Source organism: Falco cherrug, chromosome 7 (assembly GCF_023634085.1).
Source record: "Falco cherrug isolate bFalChe1 chromosome 7, bFalChe1.pri, whole genome shotgun sequence".
NCBI classification, from domain to species: Eukaryota; Metazoa; Chordata; class Aves; order Falconiformes; family Falconidae; genus Falco; species Falco cherrug.
In genome coordinates this window covers 25521588-25544656 of record NC_073703.1, presented here as the reverse complement: position 1 = coordinate 25544656, position 23069 = coordinate 25521588, and the positions used below count along the sequence as shown (strand labels likewise).

The window sequence follows — 23069 nt, the reverse complement described above, 5'->3', positions numbered from 1 at the left end:
AGGACTGTTTATGCTTTGTTTTGGTGTTTAAGGACAGTAACAAAATCATTCAGAAAAATTCAGTTGTGCCCTATGAATCAGGCCAAGTACTATGAAGCCTGAAATATTCTGAAAGTAATTCAAGGTTATTCAGAGATAAATAGAACAAAGGGTGTGAACATGATCTGTAAGTGACCTATGGGTGAAGAACAACGTTCATTTATATATTGGTAATATCTGAATATGAAATATTTACGGTACATTGGTGCTAAACCAGAAAAAAACCAGAAGAGCAGAGAATAGGGAGGAAATAAAAATAGAACAAAGCCTACAAGCAGTGCACATTTTTAAGACAATCTGGGTTTGTGCTGAAGTTATAATCAGAAAATTTTAAATATAAGTCAGTTATCATGCAACTAAACTGAAGAAATCCATCAGCAGAGTTTCTGTTCCTCAGGAAGAAAGCAAGAAGGTGTGGATTCAGTGACTGACATGCAACAGATCCAGAAAAGATTAAGAAAGGGATTTAAAGGCAGCTCTAGCTCACACAATTGTGTCTCACACGGCTGCACTGTTAGAACTTGTGAAGAGGTACAAGAGGTTTAAATCCAAGTACTTCCTCCAGTACACACGCACTCACTTCAGCCTCAACTGGCTAAGCTTGTATGCCGGGTTAAGATCCAGGAAAGTCTCCTCATTGACCCAGCTTCTAGTATTACAATCATTATTCCCTTTTCCTTTCATCCTTCCCACCTAAGTCATAAAACCAAATTGAGGATCCAAAAGATACTGGATTCTATTTATTTAAACAAGAAGGTATGAACTAACTGCACCACTGAAATCCCTACCTTTAGCAGGAGTCACAGGTGAACTATGAAGGTTGGTCTCTTCCAGGTTTTCAGTTCTTCCTAAAGGGCAATCAAGTGCCTCAACAGCTGAACTTGCAAAGTTCTGCCTGCGTGGGCTTTTATTTACTATATCTGTAAGAGGCACCTCTAGAATTTCCTCCCTGGCACTAAGAGAAGACAGCCATAGGAATTCTTCTGATAGCTTCAATATTCATAACCTTTTTACCTGTTGGAGTAGAAAGTGCAGAAGCCAAAGCTTCAGGTGATCTGCTTCCCGTTCTGCCTCCTGACTCCAGGAAAGGTACTGCAGCGGTACCACCCTCCGTCCCTTCCCTATCACTCATGCTCCCACTCCGGCACGGCAATAGTGTGGAAAAGTCTCTTTTCTCAGGAGTTCTGCAATCCCGCTTCGGCGATGTTTCAAGTCTGGAGCCACCATTCAATAATTCTTTTCCATCTTGAGTGGATTTCACATCTGCATGACTCCCCGAGGCACTCTTTAATTTTATGATATTATTAGTATTTGTATTTTCTTCAAAGATTTTGTTATCACACTCTTCGATGGAAAATCCCAGATCAAAGGTAACAGAAAACAGTTCTTGAGAATAGTCGTAAAGACTCTCATTATCCAGAAACAGCTCGCTCACGCTAGTATCACCTGGCATTTCCGTGGCTGTGGTTTTACTGCTTTTTGGCTGCTCCTTGCAGGTTTTGTCAGCACCCACACAGCACACCTCTGAAGGAAACCAGTCGCAGCCTTGCTCTGCAACTGGCCTAACGACACTCTCACCTGAATCTGGCCCGACCACGTGCTTATTGCTCATAGAAAACCTTCCATTATTTGTGCCATAAACGTGTTCATCTTCAAATAAACGCATACTCTTCTGTTCCTCAATAATCACATTGTTCCTGTTAATTTCAAGATCTTCTTTATTTTTTTGAACAAAATACTCATTTGAAGGGTTATTTGTCAGAGTGTGATTTATTGTTGGAGTTTTCTTTTGAATTTCAGTGAATTCTTCATTGTCAAACAGACTATCAAAGCTGTCGTTCCAGTGAAGTTCCTCTTTGGCTTTAACAGCAGCAGTCTTAGGAGTTGATACAGTTTTTGAAAAACATGTACTTACAGAATCACACAATTCACTGGTGACTTTCAGTTCAGGATTTTCAAAGAGCAGCAGTGAACGATCAACTTCTGGGGACACAGGAAAGACTCTGTCCTGCAGTCTCTCTGAATAACTGCCAGAAGTACCTTTTTGAGGAGGACATACTGTTTCTTCATTTCTCATCGTGTTTTCAAAATCACTATTCAAAGAGGGAGGAGATTGGGATAAAAGCCTTCTCACATGGGAAAATTTTTCTTTCAACCATGAAGGCCCCTCAGATGCTGTCACAAGCGCAAAGGAATCCATGTATGATTCAGGAAGATAAAATAAGTCAGAGAACACTGGCGATTTCTCAGCTGTGAAGCTACTATAACCCGAAGCTGCATGGTTTGTCCCCAGTGAGCTACAAGCCTTATCCACAGTTTTGTATTCCTTTATTGCTGCACTTTCATGAATTACAGTATTTTCACTGTTGTCACATAGGTCAATAAATGCATTTAAGTCAAACGTCACCTCTAGTTCCTTATCCTTTGGACTGCCCTGGTCAGTATTTTCAGGCAGAGCAAGCCTTCTTGCTGAGTAAGAAGCTGAAGTATTAGTATCCGTAGGCAACACAGGCACTTCCAAATTTAATCCAGAAGTTCTCTTCAGAGTCTTTGCTTTTGTTACTTTAAACGTGGTAAAAAAGTCACTCCCATCATCATTTGTATCAGGTAGAAAGGGTTTTACCTTTGATCTGTGTGCCATGTCTTTTCTAGATGAGCATGCTTTCTGATCAAATGTGGAGTTGGTCGTCAAAACATGACTTTTATTCCTTTGAACATTAACGTCTTCGAGATGTAAGTGAGGCCGAATCTCCAGTTCATAGCTGCAATCTCCCTGCTGACAAACACAGTGTAATATTTACTATAAATACATACAAGCTTACAGGGACCTGTCCTAAGGATATTTAAAAGAAGTTAAAAAGGTCTTCACACTCTGAAAGGTTATTAGAAAGTGGGAGTGCGGTGTGGGGTGCGGTAGGGTGAAGCGTTTTGCATTTAAGGTCACAACTTTCATTTGCTAGCAGTAACAGCAAATCCGTGCTTGGGTAGTCAAAGCTGAACGTTTTAGGAAGACCACAAGATACCGTGCATGAATAAAGATGGCATTTAGCTGAGCACCACTGCACAGCATTCTGCACTGAGCATCCGTGTCATGCAGTTAAGATGCAGTTCTCAGAACCTTAACAGCAAGCAAGATCACTTTGCTAATAAAATGTGCAAGGCACTTTGTCCTCAGACAGGCTAATGTTTACAGGCTGTAGTTCTGGGAGGACTAGCAAGTTGAGACAGGTGCTGTGAGCAGAAGAAACCCTTACTCAGGCACAGGTGAGCCTGGAGCTCTCTGTTCTCTTTGTACTATTGTTTGTAATTTGGCTATTGCCATTGACGGCTCATTAAGATCTTCTCACTTACATACTCCCAACTTATTTCCCCCTCCCAGATGCTTATTAATCTTCTGTTCAAAATGGCACTGACCTAGGCAATGAACTCTTTTAAAAATACACTTGAAAAAAGCACAATAGACTTTGACATCACTCCCAGTTAGGTACCCATACAAGGTATGTACCTGGACTGAAAAGCTATTTATTTATTGCTCTTCTCACTCTCCCTTTTAAATTAAGATTTCAAAATTAAGGCATGCAATCTCCAAAAGGAACAGTAAGACTGAAATGAGGCTCTGAAAGCAATGGTTTGAAACACGCCTTCACAGCTCAAACCCGTTTCACTATTAAAAATAAAAACGGGGATGTAAAATCTAAACAGAAGGTACAATTATTTTGTGGCAGTTCAGTAAGATGAATCTCTAGACTCATTAATCCCTGAAATTAAAGAGGACACATTTATAGAACAGTGGGTGATAAAACTGACTTTTACAATAAGAGGTTATCTGCTTCCTATACGAGTAACATTCTCCAAAAATCCTACCATATATAAGTAGGAAAAAATTAAGGTCTTCATAATCATAGCCTCCTGAACCCTCCTCACTGCCCCGTGAGAACATTATTTGAGCAGTTCTACCTCAGCTTGTGCTGATATTCACTATTCAAACATCATCATCTGTATCTTCCAGTAGCATCCCAACCTTCTCTAGCTCTTCACAAACTAGACCCTTCACTCCCTATCATATGTACCCCAGCAATGTGCAGACTCTTCTCCCATGGGCATAACCCCTGGTCTTCGTTCACAGAGAATATGACTTCTCGTTTCTTCAACACTTGGTCTCTGTGTAATTGAGCTGCTAAGAAAGCTTCCAAAGCTCTTCTAACCAACGACAGTGTGACATCAAGATCTTGATAGAACCAGGACCCCTGGGACAACTCTCCGAAAGAGATTGTGAAGAAATTAAATTAGTCAAAGTTTCCACAGATGGTACATCTGGGGTTGTTGTTAAACAACCTTTTACTGCTACAGTCCTTAGGGGACCGAGAGGAGTCAATCGTGAAAAACAAGGTTTGAAAAATACTCTGGAAAGTCATTCCACCCCATCACACAAGGCAGAAATTACCATGCCTAAAAATTACTGCTGCCTGGCTTGTCTTAATGTATTCCTGAAAACAGGATTCAAAGCTGTCTTCTGAGCATCTGAAGACTGATTGCATCCTAACACAGCTGTGGATCCTTCCTGGTTACAATACATAAAGCATACTATTGAGTACCAACAGTATTTTTTCACTCTCAATGATAATAATGATAACAAATATTTAGATTTTATCACTAACTTCATTCACACGCTACAGAAAGGATGATAATCAGAATAAATAAGGAAGAATCTGTGTACAGGCTATTTTGGCGTCAGGGGCACAGCTGGTTGCAAACCCTGTTTACAGCAACGACACTGGCATCTCAGCGACAACGTATGCAATTCCTGCCGGGTCAGCAGAGCAGGGAGAGGAAGGTCAGCTGCTGGAGAACCGTCTCTTAAGGGCTAGGAAACACTGTCACTACAGAAGATGTTACTCAGCTGCTACACACTTGGTGCCTATGCTTAGGCTATCCATTTATGAACATAGCCAAAGTAACTCAAAGTTAGAATGGTTTAAAAGGAGATCTCCAAGGAGATCCTCAGACTATACCAGCCGGCTTCTAAGAAGGCCTAATACCTAAATGGTGATGAGAACATTTACTATAAGAGAGTTAAAGGAATGTTTTGATACGTGTGCGTTCTAAATAATTAGTTTCCCTCAAGCTCTGTCAAAACACAGAATCAAGATATGGAAGTCCCTGTATGAAATCAAAGAAGAGCAACAAGCAACAACCAACGCAACCTGGTCCAATTAATTTCACAAATGTCATCTGAGGAGAATACACATTTGGTTGACAAGATAACAGGGTTGATAATTGTATGTTCGATTTACGTAAGTAACGACTGGATGTTGCTAATGTTTAAATTAAAGTATCCAAGCATTAGAAGAGCACAAAGTGTATTAAATGGATTTAAGATTGATTAGCTGCCAAACCACTAAACTTTTTTGAAACAGAAGCAGGTGATGCTCTTGCCTGCCCAGTACACGTCAAAGAGGTGCAGCGCACATCATTCTTGGCTCTACAGTCTTCTGTGGGTTTAGGTAACCCAAAGTAAAGCAACCTAAAACTAATCAGACCTGAAGGAAACGACAAGGGGTGTGAGCGGGTAAAAGGATAATTCAAATCACAACTGGATCAGAGGCAGAGCTGGTAAGAGCAAATAATTTATGTTTTCATATGGCCCAACATGAAGCTGAATGTTTAAGATGGTAAGAGGAGACAGAACTATACCATGTAACCCAAAGGACCTACAGAAACTCAAGAATGAAGTTACTAAATTGGTAATGGTGGTGTGTAATCTCTTGCCTGTGTACTTCAGGAACTAGGAGGTGGCAAATTGATGCCATTTTGTAATGGTCAGGGAGGAAACGAATAGGTTGCTAACTTTATCTCCATAATGAATAATTGGTAGAAGCTGTAACGAATAATATTATGTTACTGGAGGAGTGTTCTTCAGAAGGGTCAATATTGCTTTTGAAAACAAACAAAAAAACCACAAAATAATCAGACTTTACCAAACCATTAGATTTTTTTTAAGAGGTCAACAAGCAAAATAAATCGAGATGCTGTTATGTATACCATCTTCCCACCTTTATGAAAGGCTTTTAAAAGTCCCTGACAAAATCTTTAAAGAAACTTAAACAGAGAGAGCACAACAGAAATTTCTTGCGTGAATAAATAACTGGGGACAATACAGAAAACAGGAGGAGTGAGGAGTTGTTACACTTAAGGACTTCATTAGGCCACTGCATATATCCATGATGATGTTTTAACGTGGAGGGGAGGCAAGGAAGAGTCCAGCAGAACTGCTGTGTACCAGGACAACAGTCCGGAAGACAAATTTAGCATCTAGGACAAACTTTAGTAACCTAATTTCAGGCTTACATGAAGTTATATAACTGTTCTAGTTCAACTCAGTCATTCAAAATACTTTCTCCCAAACAAAATACTTTCTCCCAGTGAGTCTAGTTAATACTGATGGAGTGAAAGGACAGAATTATAATTATCACATTCTAGCTGGAATGTGTACAGCCTGTAGAATCTTAAATTACCTGATCAGTCTTTCTGTAACCCAGTAAGCTCCAGTGCGTACCAGCTACTCGGTAAATAGGTCATGCAGGAGCAGAAAACCAGGCATCTCTCTTATGATATTAAATCAGTGACCTTGCTTAGAATTACTGATTTGGTTTAAAAAACCGATAGCCTTTCAGATACAGAAAACAGAAAGGAAAAAGTAAGCTTAAGATACTAAAATGTTAATTTTTAATATATAAATATACATATAAATACACACATACATGCTGTTTTCTAGCATTTAAATTTAAGGCATCTACTATCAAAATCAGAATTAACCTCTCTCTCCTCATAAGCTGCTTTGGATGTATGTTTTCTAACGAGATTCAGATGCTTGCCAAAACCCTGGCGATTTCACTATTTATAAATGAAAAGACAAGTCTGTAAACAGACAAAATATAGATTTTAGCAATCAACTTCTTCAATCAAAAGCTTGATTGAAACAGAGGTAAAAGCAGCACGAACAACTGGTGTTTAAGTCTTTCCTGACACAAACCAGAACCTATTTTCTGAACAGTTTTTGGGTTAGATCTCAGGAAGAAAAGCTTTTGGATTTTCAGCTTTCATACTGAGTGTTAAATCCCATGGAGTCAAACACAGTTAATCACATGGGTATATTTTCCAGTTAACTTATGCTTTAGCATGAATATTAACAAAAATTACAACAGTAAGGCTGGTGGTTTTCCTACAGTATTTTGCATGAGTAGGTAAAGCAGATATCAAAGCAGCATATTCCAATCTATTCCAATGACAAGTAGTTACAATTTTTCCCTTGTAGGTGATCAGCTGGTCCCTTAATACTCAAGGGAAAACCCTTGTGTTTGCCCTCACACATGACCCTCAACATGCAGAGACAGCCTTTCATGTATTCTGGACAACAGAATGCTGTGCCTCAAATGCTCTCAGCCATGACCATTCTTACCCACTCCCCACAAACACCTTTTTTTGTTTACAAATATCTCCTAGGCTGTGATTATTGCTTTTAATTTATCAGATATGTCCCAGTTAAACCATGACACATACACTCACTGAGGAAGCTAAACTGCACTTCAATTACCATGGAAGGCTTCTGGAGGATAGAGAAATGACAGCGTGCAGTCCCCCTCCAGCTCCTCTTATTCCTACAAGGAGAGCTTCTGCCTTTCAGGAATCCTGCTCACCTGCTTGGCAAGCTGGGCTGCAGGCATTAAAATACTAAGGTTTAACATAAAAGTATGTACTACATAGTGTTTATTAGTGCCTAGGAACAAGACTGAAACCCAAGAATGCAAGAGGACAAACACCACAGCTGCCAGACAAAGGCTGCTTTAACCAGTCTGTTGTATTTGACCAAGAACTGGGAAAAATATTGGAATAAAGACATTATAGAATGCTCCTTCCCCAAAACATGTCCATCTGCCCGCCTAGGCCACTTACTATGAGCTTACACTGGCTAAAAGTTACATCTACACCAATGACCTTAAGGGCAGTGGATGAATTTCACTATATACGAGATATGGGTATACGACATATTTTAACTATCATGAAGTTTTTTCTGCTTTATTTTATATTCCTTTCCTACAGATTTCTGAAATTCTAAGCCTTTTTTGGAGTAACAGTGATCATTAAACTAACGTTTACACAGAAGTTTCCAAAAAAAATCACTTTTTTTGGGTGATGCAGGTTTCTCCTACACTCAACTTTGAACTTACTGGTATGGAATTTAATTCGCCCACTTTTTAGATCTTGATTCTTTATGATCATCTTTTACTTTTATTACTAAAAATAATTTTTTACTGCTGTAAAAATGATCACTTTTTTGAATGATTTACAAATAGGTTAAACAATTTTGATGCTTACATGATTTCATGGCTAACCACCCTGCATTTGAGCACAGGCCCCTATTTATACCTTTCAGGGATGGGTTAGTGAACAGAATAATCAATCTCTCCTAGTCCATGATGGTTTCCAGAAGATACTCTAGGAGAAGGAACACCTTCAAAAACCTTTTTTTGAAATTCAAATATATTATATTAGATGACCCTTAAAAAATATTTAGTTGATTCGTGAAAGAAGCCTAAGGGACATAAAACCCACAATTTCCTTCTACAAAAGCTGTGGTATTTTAATTCCTAACAGTATCACTTTATTGATGTAGTTATTAATTCTATCGCTTTTCTGCTTTCAGGCAGCTTGCCTGGAAGGAATCACTAACTCTCTCACACAGCCACTAACAACTTTCTTCAAAACCCAAGTCAGTGTCCAACACCTCCTACTCCTGCGACACCCGGGCTGATCTAAACAGCTGGGAATTCTTGAAGAGCTACCATCTCCTCCTGCTTAGTAGCAATTGGCTACTATTCATTTGTCTGCTTGTACTTATTTTGCTGATACTCTAATTTGAGAGAGCATCTGCCTACACAGCAAACACAGCTACACAATAAAAACACTCAAAAGATCCCTAAAAAAGAGAGATTTCTTAGCAAAATACGGGGTCTGTATGCTAGCAATTTGGGGAACAGGTATCATTAAAGAGGCTATAGGGGCAAGAGTGAATGTTCAAGACCATCTGAAAATAAGTTAATCTCTGGTTTAGTAACTGCTTATTTTATAAAACTTCCTGGACAGAAGTGATAGCTAGTTAGGATTAGAGGTGTCTGACCTGGTGACTGCAGATGTTCTGTTTCCTGACACTACAGACAGGTGAAGCTGACATTTACTATTTGACTTCCTTAGCCTAGGATGGGATGGCCCTGTGCTAAACGCTGTAAAAATATACAGAGGGAGGGGGGAACCCAGCACGCTACAGGGAGATATACAGCAATGACCTAGACACTGATACATAATTTCCATGAAAATATGGATAGCAAGACATTCCTGAATCTCAGTGACCACAAAAAGTTCCTAGGCTTACTGCATTTCCATGCCAATACTAAAAATACCAGCAACAACAGGTATATCCAAGCAGATAGCAGGACTGCTGCGTCTAAAAGTAGTTTTTCAACTACAGTAGCAGTTCAGTGTTTCTAAATTAATGTGATTACGTTGCACTGAGGTTTGTCACCAGTGCATTATTTTAATATTAAAACCAATTTAAAAATATTATCCCCTCTCAAAACTGAAATATTATCTTCCAAGGTATTTGGTGTGTAGTAGCTCCTGTAGGAGTTCCAGGACTATACGAATGGATGGCCAGTTTACACTTGGCACGCTTACTGTGAAAGTTTTGCCAAATCAGTCTTCTGTAAAAAGTTAAGGAACAGCCAACCCCTTATTCACATATATAAATATTGTGACAGTTTTTGAAAAACAGCATATAACCCTTTTAAATCCAGAAACCTAAATGCAAAATTACTGTACACAGGCACACCCCGCTAAACAAATAAAATAACAATGGAACAAAACCAACAGAAGTCAACAGTGGCCAGAACTGGTATGTACTCTACTACTCTACTGACAGCAGGGAGGGGGTTCAGGAGTGCATACATTACAATAAAAACCTACAAAGGGCAAGCAGCTCTATACAGTGGTGTTAAATATACCATACCACAGAATGCACATGAAGTTTCCCTTCTCTGTAGATTTAAGTTGGCAGCTCTATATTACTTGGTATTTTATTTGATTTCCATAAGATGTAATATTATAGCACATTTTCCAAAAGACTGAGACCATTTAACTTGGGTGGAAAGAATATTTCTGGTTGGTATGCCTGAACCCATGGCATAAAGGCTATGGGAGTCTTTCATGCAGCACTATAAAGCAACACTGAGTCACCCCTCAACACAGTAGATAAGTTATCTCAAATTAACACAGCTAAGCCCTTCCAGGTGCCACGCAGTCTGCTCAATCCCCTTGTACCTTGCACATGGCTGACACCCCAAAATCCTTTGCCTAATCGCTCTTACTTCTCTGTTCTCACTGTGAGCACAAAGCCCCACAGGATCATTAAAAACAGAAAGCACCTGCAATTAGAGGTCTGAACAATCTAAACCAGGTCTCAATTAGCGTTCAGGCTCAAATAATTTGGCAACAAGATCAGAAGAATCAATATGGCACAAAGAAACTATTTTAATTGGAGAGCTGACATTTTTAGGTTCGCAGGGTCTCCCTGGCAGCCTTACTGTCTACGAACAAAACAAACATCCTTCCACCTTCCTGCTAGGAAGTGTGTTCCTGTTGGGTTTTTCTGGAATAAAGAACAAGCTGGGCCATGCCTGCACAGCTCTCTTTTGAGAATCCCAAAACAGATTATTTGCTTTGATTATCTGTTCTCTGTTGGTTAAGCCAGATTCAGTGTCCCGCAGACCAAGCCAGCAGTTCCACAAGATGCATCAGTCTGCCTCTCATAAACGCTGTAACTGAACGTCATTTGTTGTCTTAATTTGGTGCTGGTTGGGGAAGAAGTCTTGCCACATCTCAGATCAGGATTTTAACCAGACATACTGCTGGCAATGAAGGTCTAAAAACCAAACAAACATTGCATCGTCCTTATTTGAACCACTTTTAACTTTGCGTTCAGTGTCTCCTGGAAAGTCACAGCTGGCTGGAAACACTGTGTTTTCCCCCAAAACATGTCTGATGTAAAGCTTCATAATCATGCAAAGCCTTTTCCAGTTCTTTGGAATTTTAGGATAACCTAGATACATTTTTCCTGCCATCAGGCATTTCATCCAATGAATCCTTCAAGGCAACCTAAGACCGATGATAAATGACAGATGATAAATGACAGATGATTTTAGTGGCAGTTCTTCCAGGTTCACCTTCTAAACCCTGTTTCCCAAGGTGTGTGGTATCAGAGATTACTTGAGTGAAACAGAGAGAGAAAAACCTTCTACTGGGAGTCTTTGGGGTTTCTTTTGTCTTTCTCAGGAGGATAATTACTTCACACTTTGAAGTGGGAAACAGACACCCATAGTCTTCCTCCCACATTTGATAGTATGACTTTTAAAACCTCCCAGGAAAAAAAAAATGCACTTGGCACTTCAATATTTCCTGTTACTTATCCTCAGAAACTTGAACAAATACCATTTCAATAAAAAATAATACTTTACCCTGACCTTGTTTCCAAACAGTACAGTTTAATTTTCAAAAATGCTTAAAAGCTATTGAATTATTTTGCATAAGGACAACTTGATTTGTTACCATGTTACACAAAAAAAATCCCTGCTCGAAGCTAGTAGAAAATCCAATCCCATCTGCCCAGTTCTCGTTGCTGTAGTAATAAAGCCACACAGGCATTAAAGGCTTTTCTGCAGTGGATGTGCCCATCGCAGGGTTCGTATTTAGGATTTTACTTCTTTACTTTTGATTGTGCCAACTTCTTCTCCAAGTTTTTAAGAGCAAGTAAATACAACAGAATTTTTTTCCAAACATTTTCACTTCATCTATTTAAAAGTATCTAAAGCTTTTAATTGAGTTTTTTTAATCTATTATGCAAAACCACAACTGCATAGGAGGTTTCTTGGAACCACTGCATGAACACAAGGAAAGGAAAGCTACACCCCAGTGAATTCCTGAGCTTTCTTCTGCAATAGAAAACACACCTCAAGAACACACAAACACCTCCTGAGCTGGCTCGTATTATTACTAATCTCTGAATGAGATTCTTCCCAAGAAATAATCAGTTTCATCAGAAACCTCCAGATCATTTGGTTATTCATAGTAAAATAATGATTTGCCTGGTTTTCTATTTTATCCCTCAATAAGAAAATAATCAATAGAACTGCGGTTTGAAGTTCAGTATCTTAGTTATTTAAGGAAATAGCTTTGACTTGTATTTGTCTTAAATCCCTCTGCTATTAAGAACTGTAAATTAACGTCAAACAGATTAGCAGTGGTATATTTGGCAACAGAATATTTATAGTAGGAACTTGGTGTGCACAGTGCACACATGCAAAAACCTTTGAATCACTGCTAAAAAAAAAAAATATTGTTTCCATAGAAGACTAACATTTTAGGCATAACAGGCTTGATTGGAGTAATATCCCTTTATACCATCCTACTGTTTAATAGTAACACTTCCTGCAATTTCAAAACACATCAAAACACCACAGTAAAGCAAAGCTTCTGAAAGTTTAAACTTGCTATAGAAATGATCTTCATCACGAATGCCTAGGTCAAAGTAGTCCGTAAAACACCGAGCTTGAATTAAGACCATCTGGATCTCTGTGCTGTCTATGGAGTACACGTCATGCGCCGGGGGATCCGTTAATCCAGCCACAGCAGAAGCACATGAAGCTAATGCAGGAGACAGCAGCCGTCTTGTCCCTGAACCGCCTGCGCCTCGGGCAGGCACAATGCATCCGTGGGGTCTCCTGGTGAAACGGAGCAGGATACTAAACAGGCCTGAAGTCAAATCTGGTAGAAAAGCACGATTTTAAACCTCAAGGTTTTCCCAATCCTATGCTGAACTGCTCACAAAACTACAGTGGTGAAAAAGGCTCGGGGCCAGCACTGTACAGCCCTGCACCCGCAAACACACTTCAGCCAGTCAGTGAGTTTTGCCCGCACAGCTGCTCCCATACCTGACAGCTCAGTCGGGAATACAGCCAGGACACACCCACCTATACAAACACACCTTAGCAGGCGTGCAGAAACCCAAAACACTGCCTACAAATCTCTCAAGTTCCTTTAATTTTGCTCTACTTTTCCATTTTTTCATTAATATTTTCTTCTAAGAACAAGCAATCAACCAAAATAAATAAATAAATAAGCAAGTAAATAAATAGATAGTTGGTGTAGTAGTTAGTGTCAAAGCAAACCATCCATGCCTCCTCGTACATCTGGCTATGGGCGATGTGGCATAACCACTTTTTGGCAAAGCTTTCTTAATTTTTAAAAGATCCTGATGTGAACAATTTTATATACGATAGTGTTGGGAATACTGTATCGTAAGGAAAATCTAAATGTATGAAATTAGAATGCTACATTAATTTTAAGTTTAAAGCACAAACTTCAAATCAAACTAGTAAGAAAACATTCAAGCTCTCAAGAGAATATCCCAACAAACATACAGAACACATAGGGATGAAGAATTCCAGACTACCTGTTACAAACACGTAGCCAGCTTTGTGGGCAAGAGAAGCGCAGTGATGTTGTTTCCCTCGGCTTTAGCACGGCTTCTGACATAATCTCCTGGCTAAACTGGCGGGATATGGTTTGAATAAATGGACAATAAAGGTGGGTGGAAAACTGGCTGGACCACCATGATTAAAGAGTTTTGAGGATTGGTATGAAGCCCAGCCAGCGGCTAGCTGCTAGGGGTGTTTCTCAGAGGTTTTTCACGTTTAACATTTTTATTACTGACCTTGACTACACTACAGAGCGGACCTGTGGTAAGTTTGCAGATGATACCAGGTGAGGGGAAGCAGGTGACATGCTTGAGGGCAGGGCTGCTGTCCAGAGGGTCCTCAACAGGAACAGAAACCTCAGGACAGAAAAATGAGACAGCAGTGTGCCCTTGTGGCAACAACGACGATAGCACCCCGGCTCCATTAGCAGGACAGCTGCCAGCAGGGCAAGGGAAGCGATTATTCTCCTCTGTGCATCACCCGTGAGACCACACCTGGAAGGCTTAGGCTAGATTTGGGGCCCCAGTACAGAAGTATCTCCGACTGGATTAAATCCAACAGAGGCAGCCAGAACTGTCACAGGGCTGGAGCACGAGGATGCACAAGGAAGACAAAGGAACTCTGTTCAGTCTTAAGAAGAGAGGATTTTATTACAGTCTTATCTAGTGTAAAAGCAGAAGGAAGAGGGAGCCAGGCTGCCTGGAGGTATACTGAGGCCAGAGTTAATGGGCGCAACACGAAACATGGGAAATCTCAATTAGATATTAGAAACTTTTTTGCCATGAGGGTGATCAAATGCCAAACTAGGGGCCCAGAGAAGCTGTGGGATTCCCACCTTGGAGATCCTGAAGGCTTGACCTGCTGAAGCCCCAGCCACCTGATCTACACAGGCCTGGATTGCGCCAGAGAGCTCCATGTCCAAACTGCTCTGTGGTAACAGTGACAGCCCTCAAAGCAGCATTTGCTAACAGAAATGGTTTATAACACAGATATTTAAAAAAATAAATTATACTGAATAGTTCATTGGCTTGATTTACTATATAATTATACCCATTTTTCTTTCTGATTCACCAGAACTGAAGTTGTAGGCAGACTGAATTAGGATGAGATTGGTAGTTACAGGAAACCAAAACCACCTTCTGCACACTCACACCTGCTCTGGCGTTAGCAGCATGGAAGATTGCTCTCTTCCAAATCGCAGGGCAAGAAGTTTTTGCTGGTGTTATCTGCCTGATGAGTGGGGACTGCCGCAGTGCAGTGACTGCTCCAAGGCAACGCCACTGCAAAAATCACGCACATCACCCACTTCCCTTCCCGTTGGGGAATTTCAGTGGGAACACATCACGTCTTGGAAAGGCTATTGGTGCCTTTCAGAGAAGTCAAGGATGACTAAAGAATGTACTAATCAAACTCACATATAAGAAACCACTGTCAGTGCTGACAAAATAGATTAAGACATGTTGCGTCCTTGGCTTTTAGTGAAATGATTCTGGTGAAGCTTTGATGTCCTTGAACCTTGACAAGTTGGGTTAGATATAAGCACGGAAGTTTAAAAACCGGGTGTCAGTGCCAATTACAGCTTCTGCCTTGTCAACCTTGTCAGACACTGTTACTGCTCGTGCTTTGGTTTTCCCTAGAAGAATTCAACAGGGTGGAGTGATATGTCATGTTGTAACCTCTCGTATTCAATGGAGTCAACAGAAGGTGTTTTCAGCATGCCAGTGACATTCAGTTATGATCTCTCCTCTAACCGATAAGAAAGATCGATGTCTCCGCTATGACCAGTTAAGACAGATCAGAGAAAGCTGTCTGGAAGTCAATCCAGATAATGCATGAAACTTTGAGCTGGGAGGCAGGTGAATGACATAACAGGCAGTCCCAGCCTTTTGACTGCGAGAACATTACCTACAGTGCATCGTGATTCAGCTGACATTCGGCTGCTAAATTAGAAACAGTGAAAACCAACTCTTTAGCATTTGCTATCAATTAATAGCTGTATCCCTTCTTTTCTGATGCAGCTCTTCCAGCATTTTCCAAGACTGCAGACTCTGCAGCACTGCCATGTGGTGTATGCAGGACTGCTCTGAAGTACTTGGGGAGAGGGCTTGCGTGATGGCATGCAGCAGCAGGATTTCTGAGCAGAGCACAGAGAACACATCACCACACACCCTGCCTATGCTGGACGGCCATCATCAGAGTTAAGCAGAATGTAAAGCGATGACCACAGTGTAAAAAGCCACAGTTTTGGGCCCCGCCTGTTGAAGGGACATCCTCTCTGTTCACTACACAGTGGAGAGCAGAAGTAGGTGAGCTGGGCTGTCTCATTCCTGCGAGGGACAGCCGGCAGACCTAGCGCTGTAAGTTCTGTAAAAGCTTGCTTGTGAAAGCAAGCATTTGATACTCTGCTTCGCTTATAATTTCTGGCACTTACTTTGGCAGAGTTTGGGGGAGAAGACTGAAGACTCGGTGACAAATAAATTTGCTCGGGACATTATATTAAGGGTGCCAGGTGGTGATTTAGCATCTACAACTTTGAAGGCACTTGGGAGCCTGAACAGACTTCAGGTATCAACACGCTTTCACGAAAGGAACTTAAGCTGCAAATACTTCAAGTGCCTGATTAGATCTTGGGGAGGGAAGTCCTCAATTAGAAACACAATTTTAATTTTTTTAACCATTTCTTTGCCTCCTGACTTCCTTCAACTCTCTATACCTGAGGTCTCCCCAAAGTCCTTTCTCTCTGGCAATATGTTCTTGACCCTAGCTTGGGAACACAGGCTCTCAAAGGAGTCAAGAATGCCATTGTTCTGTGATGAAGTAGAGAAGCTTATCTTAGCTCTGAAAGTCTATTTACAACTTTCCATTAATACACTTCCCTAGCAAGGAGCCCAACTACAATGTCTCTATTCTCTTCCTTGATTAGTCCAGTTATTCTGGAAACTCTGGCAGCTTAGCAACAGATTCTGATGACCTAGAAAATTTCAACACACTAAAAAGCAGTATGTGTGGAACACGGAAGAGCTAAACTGGAGGGAAAAATAGCATGGTGAACAACTGCAGTCTTCACGTAGTGTCAGTGCATCCACCTCTACACACACTTCCTTGTATGCACCCTTCATTATAGAGGCGTATCTGCTATCTATAACTGTTAGTACACAAAATTCTCATCTCCCAAATGGTTTTCGTCCATGTTTCTTTGTCCGCCCTCCTCTTATCCTTTAATTCTTAGGAGCAATTAGGTTATTAAAGCTTTCACAGAAAACAAACCAAAAAGCCTCAAAACACAATGACCTTAAAACATGCAATATATTCCTGCATCATTTTTATGGAATGCATTTGACGTACATATATGATATAAAATTATTTCCTATTGCTATTACACTCTGGAATAATTCTAATATCACTTTTGGTGACTTGCTCCTTGACATATATAGTTCTTGTATTTAATGTCCTTTTATAAAAAACCTGATACTTGGATGCATTAAAAAAAAGAATGATTTATGGGTGGGTTTGAGTTTGTTTGTTTGTTTTTTCCTGTGTAGGGAAACACTAACTGTTTTTAAACAACTTCTGTGGAAAAGATTAAGAATTAGAGAATATCAGTGCCAGGCATTTTGAAACAAAATTACATACACATTATTCATTCCACAATGCTTAACTTAGTTCCACACAAACACTTCCCCACTTTTTGTTTCAGCTGACCAGACAGAACTAGAGCACTCACTATTTTTAAAATATTCTAACTGTGCATTAAATACTTGTGCATGTTTGCACCCAGACGAACATAAACACCTTACCTGTTCATATCTCATCAGTTCTATCATTTCCATAACACTGATAAAATGGTAACAGCGATCGGAGTGATCAACCACAAATGTAGGAAAAGGATGATTCTGCCAAATTCTCCATTCAGACAAGGAAAGTTTGTGAGTTTCCTCCTCTTCATGCTCCTGCAGCTTGAAATTAAGATTGACAAGGAAGTTTTAATAAAGAAATTGTTTAGCAAAACTAATGTCCACTTCTCTGTCAGGGACAATAAATACTCCATATGCAGAGAACTACCTAAACATCACCACAAAGGTTTAAGTCTTGTCTAAACCAAAAAAATTCCACAATTTGTGTTGTCACACCTTTTCATGGAAGACAGGTTATTTTAAGTGGTAAACTGACAGAAAAACACCATATTTTTTCTGATTCAGAAAAGAGATTGTAAAACTTGGTTTTCATTTCAATAACACTTTTGCAGTTACAAAAGCAAGGGAATGAAAAAGCACAGATACAATACCATCATGATGAATATAGCATCCTGCATTAAATCCTTAGAAACAGGATACTTAATGGATATTGATAATATCCAGATAATAGAACTTAACAGATACTGAGAGGCTCTTTAATGCATTTTTAATTTGGAGACCTAACATCGAAGACCATTTTCAAATATCTAATTCCTAAATTCTTAACCTCAAAAGCCTACATATAATTCTGAAAACTGCATCTTTAATATAGATGTCTTTCAAATTTGTAGTTAACTTTGTTACTTAAGGTATCCTTTAGGCCTCATGTCAAAGGAAACATCATATTTAAGTTAAACTCACTGGTATTTCTTCCATGTTTTCTAAGGTTTCAAACCGAGTTTGAGGCAATATCGGTTCCTTTACTCCATCACTTTCCTTAATCCTGTAAAGTCTGTCCCATGTTTCAAATTCCTCAGGTGACAGAGACCAGTTCTCATGACCGTGTATTTGCTTTTGGCCTACCAGGAGGAAAACAGTATCAGGAAAACGTTAACTACTTTAAGAAAAAGGATACACAGAATAAAAAGAACTTTGTATGATACCAGTCAAAAGAAAAAATACCTTCTCTGTGCCACAAGCAAAACAGATATAGAGAATATGATGTCAGAAACAAGTATCAAAATTGTTGCATATGTTATAATTATGGATAAAACTATTTATTAAAATTATCTATTGATTGTTTTGAGGGAAGGCATCATATAAACAAAGATATAGATTGACAGAGAGATATAAGTAAATTAAAGGGCTATATGTCCCGAAGACAGTATAGCAAACAGGGAAAGCATATGGCTTGAATTTCTAAATATGCGTCTCTGAGACCCTGGGGAACAAACTGTAAATAAGTAAAAGGTTGCCCCCCCCCATCTTTTTTTTTTTTTTTTTTTTTTAAGTTACTCTCTAAATACTGGAAAGCAACATTAATTCGTTATAACAAAAATACTTGTTACTCATTTTTTTATTTGATCTCCCCTACTAAGGGCATGCACATGAATAAGAAGACAGAACCAGAAGTACTGTAAAAATTCTCCAGGAGCACAGAAAGGAAAAAAGAGGCTAATGAGTTTTACTTAAGACTCATAACCGTAAGTGGAAAGGTATAGGGCACCTGTGAGCACCAATGCTAGATAAAAACAAAACAAGTGCTCATATGGCAGCTTACTGAAGACAAGGTGCTGATGCAGCTTGGCTCTGGGTGAGCACGCTGCAGTGACCGAGAGAAACGGAGTCAGTTTCGGTAGGCTGGCAGCAAGCCGCGATAACTCTGCTATCCCCAAAAATGCCAAACCCCTCAAAACAGCCATCGGTGCTAACAGCAAAGGAATGTCCCAAGAATCGCTGTTGAGCGTGTTAAGAATGTCATAGCTTTCAGCCCAGATGTATGAAGCTTAGAGAAAAATAATTAAGTTGATGGTCACTCTGCAGACAGGATTTGGGATGAATCTGCAGCGATCGTCCTATAAAAGGAAGCAGCCCATACCACTCAGTCCTCTCAAGTTACAACTGCCAGAGACTGTCACCACAGGATGGTGTGACATATGTGTTAGAGACTCAAAAAACTGATCCCTGAGAGTTCTAGGTTCGAGGCCTCTTCAGAAAAGGTCTTTCACAGCTGTAAAAAACTAACCAACACTGAAGTTTAAGGCCATCATTAAAAAACTCAGAAGATCAAAATTGCTACTAAAATATTTTTGATTCAATCCAGAAGAAAGCTGCTGGTGCAAAAGAAGCTTCCAAGTCTCCAGAGGTTCTGCTGGTTTTGCCCTACCGATGCAGAACAGTGCTTCCTTTGCTGGAACTGCGAATGGGTGGGGGGAGTGGGCAGGGAACAACGACAGGTAAAGCAAGGAGCACGATACTTCTGCTGAGGTCACTTTTACCCCGTAAATTTGATATTCATGCTCCCATACACAGCACAAATGGCTTGTCTGGGGCAGACATGACTACAGAAAAGGTTGCAATTGGTATTTTAGGGAAGCCATGTCAGTGACCGAAAAAAAATAATAATTCCAAAATAGGCGTAGCTGAAGTTAGTTAAAAACTCCCACCCACCTCATTAGGAAAGTTTCGTGTAGCTCAAGCAGTGAAAGGTGCAACCCAAGAAAGACAAAGCTAAAACGTTCTCAAAAAAAAAATTAATAATAAAACACATATATATATATACACACAAGGAAGCAGGCAAGCGACTGAATTTTCAGATGTAAAAGGCCAGATGCCTGAATCGGATAAAGATATTTCTCTACTGAGAAAAGCAGGACAAGACAAAGCTGGTACAAGGCACATATAAAGTGTTTTATTCTTAACACAGCACACAAAGCAGGGTGTCTTCCTCCTACATGGATGTTGTCAAGACAAGAAATCTGAATTTAAGGAACAGAAGTGCATAAACACATCCTCGGTTAACTGTTTTGGTGGGTTTTTTTTCAAAGAAAATAAACATCGAAAACAGCAATTTTCTGCAGTATTTCCGTAGTTTTCTGACAATCATTTCAGAAGGTGATGTGCATTACTATGCATGTTTAATTCAGATAGATCAACTCAGAAAAATATATCAGCCATCCAAAGGCCTGGACAGAACTATATTAAAAGACATGGGCAACTGGAAAGGCATAGCTCCACCCCCCCAAGGTCTAAAAGAGTAAGGAAGGCATTGGCATATTTTAGAAAGAGACAATAAAAGAAGTGTACTTCGTTAAGATAAAAACAGCAATTAAAAAACCCGATGAAATTATAAAATTGATCAAAAAAACCACAGCTATAGACAACTTATAAATTGATGCAATCTGAAAAAAATGAGAGTTCATCTAGACAAATGCAATGAAAAAAAAGAAAAACAAAAGAAATAACTGATGGCTTAAAAATCACATTCAGCTACCAGGAACAACAGGGTATGCAGAGAGTGCATTTTAAGGCACCTCAGCTATTTTTTATCATGCTCATTGTGGTTTCATACCTCTCACAGAGCAGGAAGATTGGCAAAGAACTTGCATAGATAACGTTAGACACGATTATCCAGACCTTTCAGCACTTCCATCTTTTCAATTACTTTGTGGGACAGTTATTCTCATTAAAAGTAAAAAAAAAAGATGATCATAAAAAAACCCATGAGTTGTCTCCAAAGATATATGTTCAGAGATTTTTCCTCAAATGAGTCTAAGCCATGTTAAGCACAAAGCTATTATTTTTAAAATACTTTTGATATCACTGCACTTAATAGGCTATTTAATTTTCACGAGCACTGTAAAAAAACACAATTAAAAAAACCAACCAAACAAAAAACAAAACAGAGAGAGAAAAGAATCTCAAACTGTAAGAAACAGTATAAGAGGACTGATAAGTAATTGGATTTTTGATCTCGTTGCTACATTGTTGAGGAAAAGCTCATATAACTGAAGAACACACTTGGTTAGTGATGGGACAAGACAAGAATAACGTGTCCTTCTGGTACTGAAAAACATAAAGTTTATGAAACAGGTTGTGAAATGGAAAGATAATGTAAAATTAATAGAAATTGAATAAAATGAAGTACAGGAAATATATAATTTTTAGTAGAAAAGGAGAATGCTTGAAATTACTATGATACTTCTGGCCTTGATACTTCACTTTCTGTGAACATGTATTCTTCCATGGACAAACCTGAAGAACAACTGAACCTCAAGAACAAATGAAAAGTAAGAAAGCACAAATAAGAACATACACAGCTTATTCATTACTATTAGCTTTTTTCAATTTTACAATGTGGAAAGGGCACTGAAATAAGGAGAGGAGAAAATGAAAAAACCAAGACCTTTCTTCCTCTTCTTTCTGAGTTTTATCTCAAAAATCATTATCATTAAAATCAGAAACAGCCACTTGCTTCATACAGTAATGAAGGGGACTTCAACACAAACTGGTGTTCAATAATTTGCGCTCCTGTAACACTTGTTTGCAAGACAGGCACTCAATCATGTTCACCCTCAGCGACTGGCAGACCTCCGTGCACACTGTGTACTTCAATTGTGGCAGCTGCTAGGCTATTTCACACAAAAGGAACCTGGTAATTACAGCCTTTGAAGTGGCTGAAAGACAGCAGGAAATAATGTTCCACATATTATCTTCTTTATGCACTTACTGCCTCTCATTTCTCTTTCCTAAGAGTAACTTAGAAACTTTCTAAAACGATTATTTTAGTTCTATGGTTTGCTCTGCTTATTTTCTTGCACGTTGTGTCTGTTTATTCCATCCTCGGTTTTCCTCGCTGGCTGCCACCCGGGCTGTGCACAAACCCCAGAGAAGCGTGCCTTACAGAAGGCTCCGGAGGCATAACGGGCACCGTCACCAGGAGCACCATCACAACTGTGCTACAGCTGTGTCTGCAGCATGTGCAAACTTAAAAGTTTGGGCTGAGGATGGCATGTACAGACTGATTTCTTGATAATAATTCCTCTCCGTTACGTCCCTACCCTGCAAAACAGGAGATAGCATGAACTGTTTTGGAAGCCAAAGAGGAAGTTGAATTTTCTTCTGCAATATTTTGTAGCTTGCTTCCTCTTTCTAAGTTCAGCCTTTTGTTTGCCCTGTATGGTGTTTGGAAAGAGATCAGATACAGATTTTTGTAACAATTTCTGTGATCAGAAGCATTTAAAACACACTAATTCTAAAGTCTAAATACTCAGAGATTGAAATACGAAGTTTCCCAAGAGTTTTTATGTGAATATGAAATATGAAGTTTTTAAGAGTTGGTTTTTTTTCTTTCAAGAAGTTGCTATTGGTCTTTACAGAAAGCACTTAACCAAAGAGATCGAGCACAATGATTTCCAAGTATTTACAAAACTTAGCTCTTTCTTCTTATCTTATGATTTTGTACGGTTTGCTGAGCATTTCATTGCCATGTAACTGCATCAACTAAAGAGCCATATCTCTTTTTAGATTAATTTTCTTCCAATATAAATAGCCTACCCTTGATTCCTCCTTTTGCTCCCCTCAAAATCCTTCAGTTTTCAAGCATTTCTGTTTTATTATCATTTACAAAGGTACTTTTCTTTGATTAAAAAATCCACTATTAAGTCTAACTGTTAAAGCTCAAAACCAGATTTGGCTCGGAATTATCACTAAATATTTCAGTGGCAGTTATGCCGCCTGACATAGGTCTATCAGAAGCCTTTAAGAAGAC

At 39.4% G+C, this 23069-nt stretch overlaps 1 protein-coding gene across 4 annotated transcripts in view; it reads right to left on the bottom strand.

The window, feature by feature from the left end:
* The window catches only part of FANCM (FA complementation group M), a 75903-nt gene that overhangs the window by 12026 nt on the left and 40808 nt on the right, over positions 1–23069 (bottom strand). For 2 of the 4 annotated variants that reach the window (XR_008733041.1, XM_055715156.1), the window contains exons 12-14: positions 18221–18378; positions 17423–17581; positions 2663–2815 (exon numbers count right to left, since the gene is read on the bottom strand). Coding sequence is in view for 3 of the 4 variants with exons in the window: in XM_055715156.1 (XP_055571131.1) it covers positions 2663–2815; positions 17423–17581; positions 18221–18378 (470 nt within the window). In the remaining variant the exon portion in view is untranslated. Of the gene's footprint in view, positions 1–1053; positions 2816–17422; positions 17582–18220; positions 18379–23069 lie in introns of all 4 variants that reach the window. The other 2 variants (XM_055715153.1, XM_055715154.1) reach the window with 2 other exon arrangements.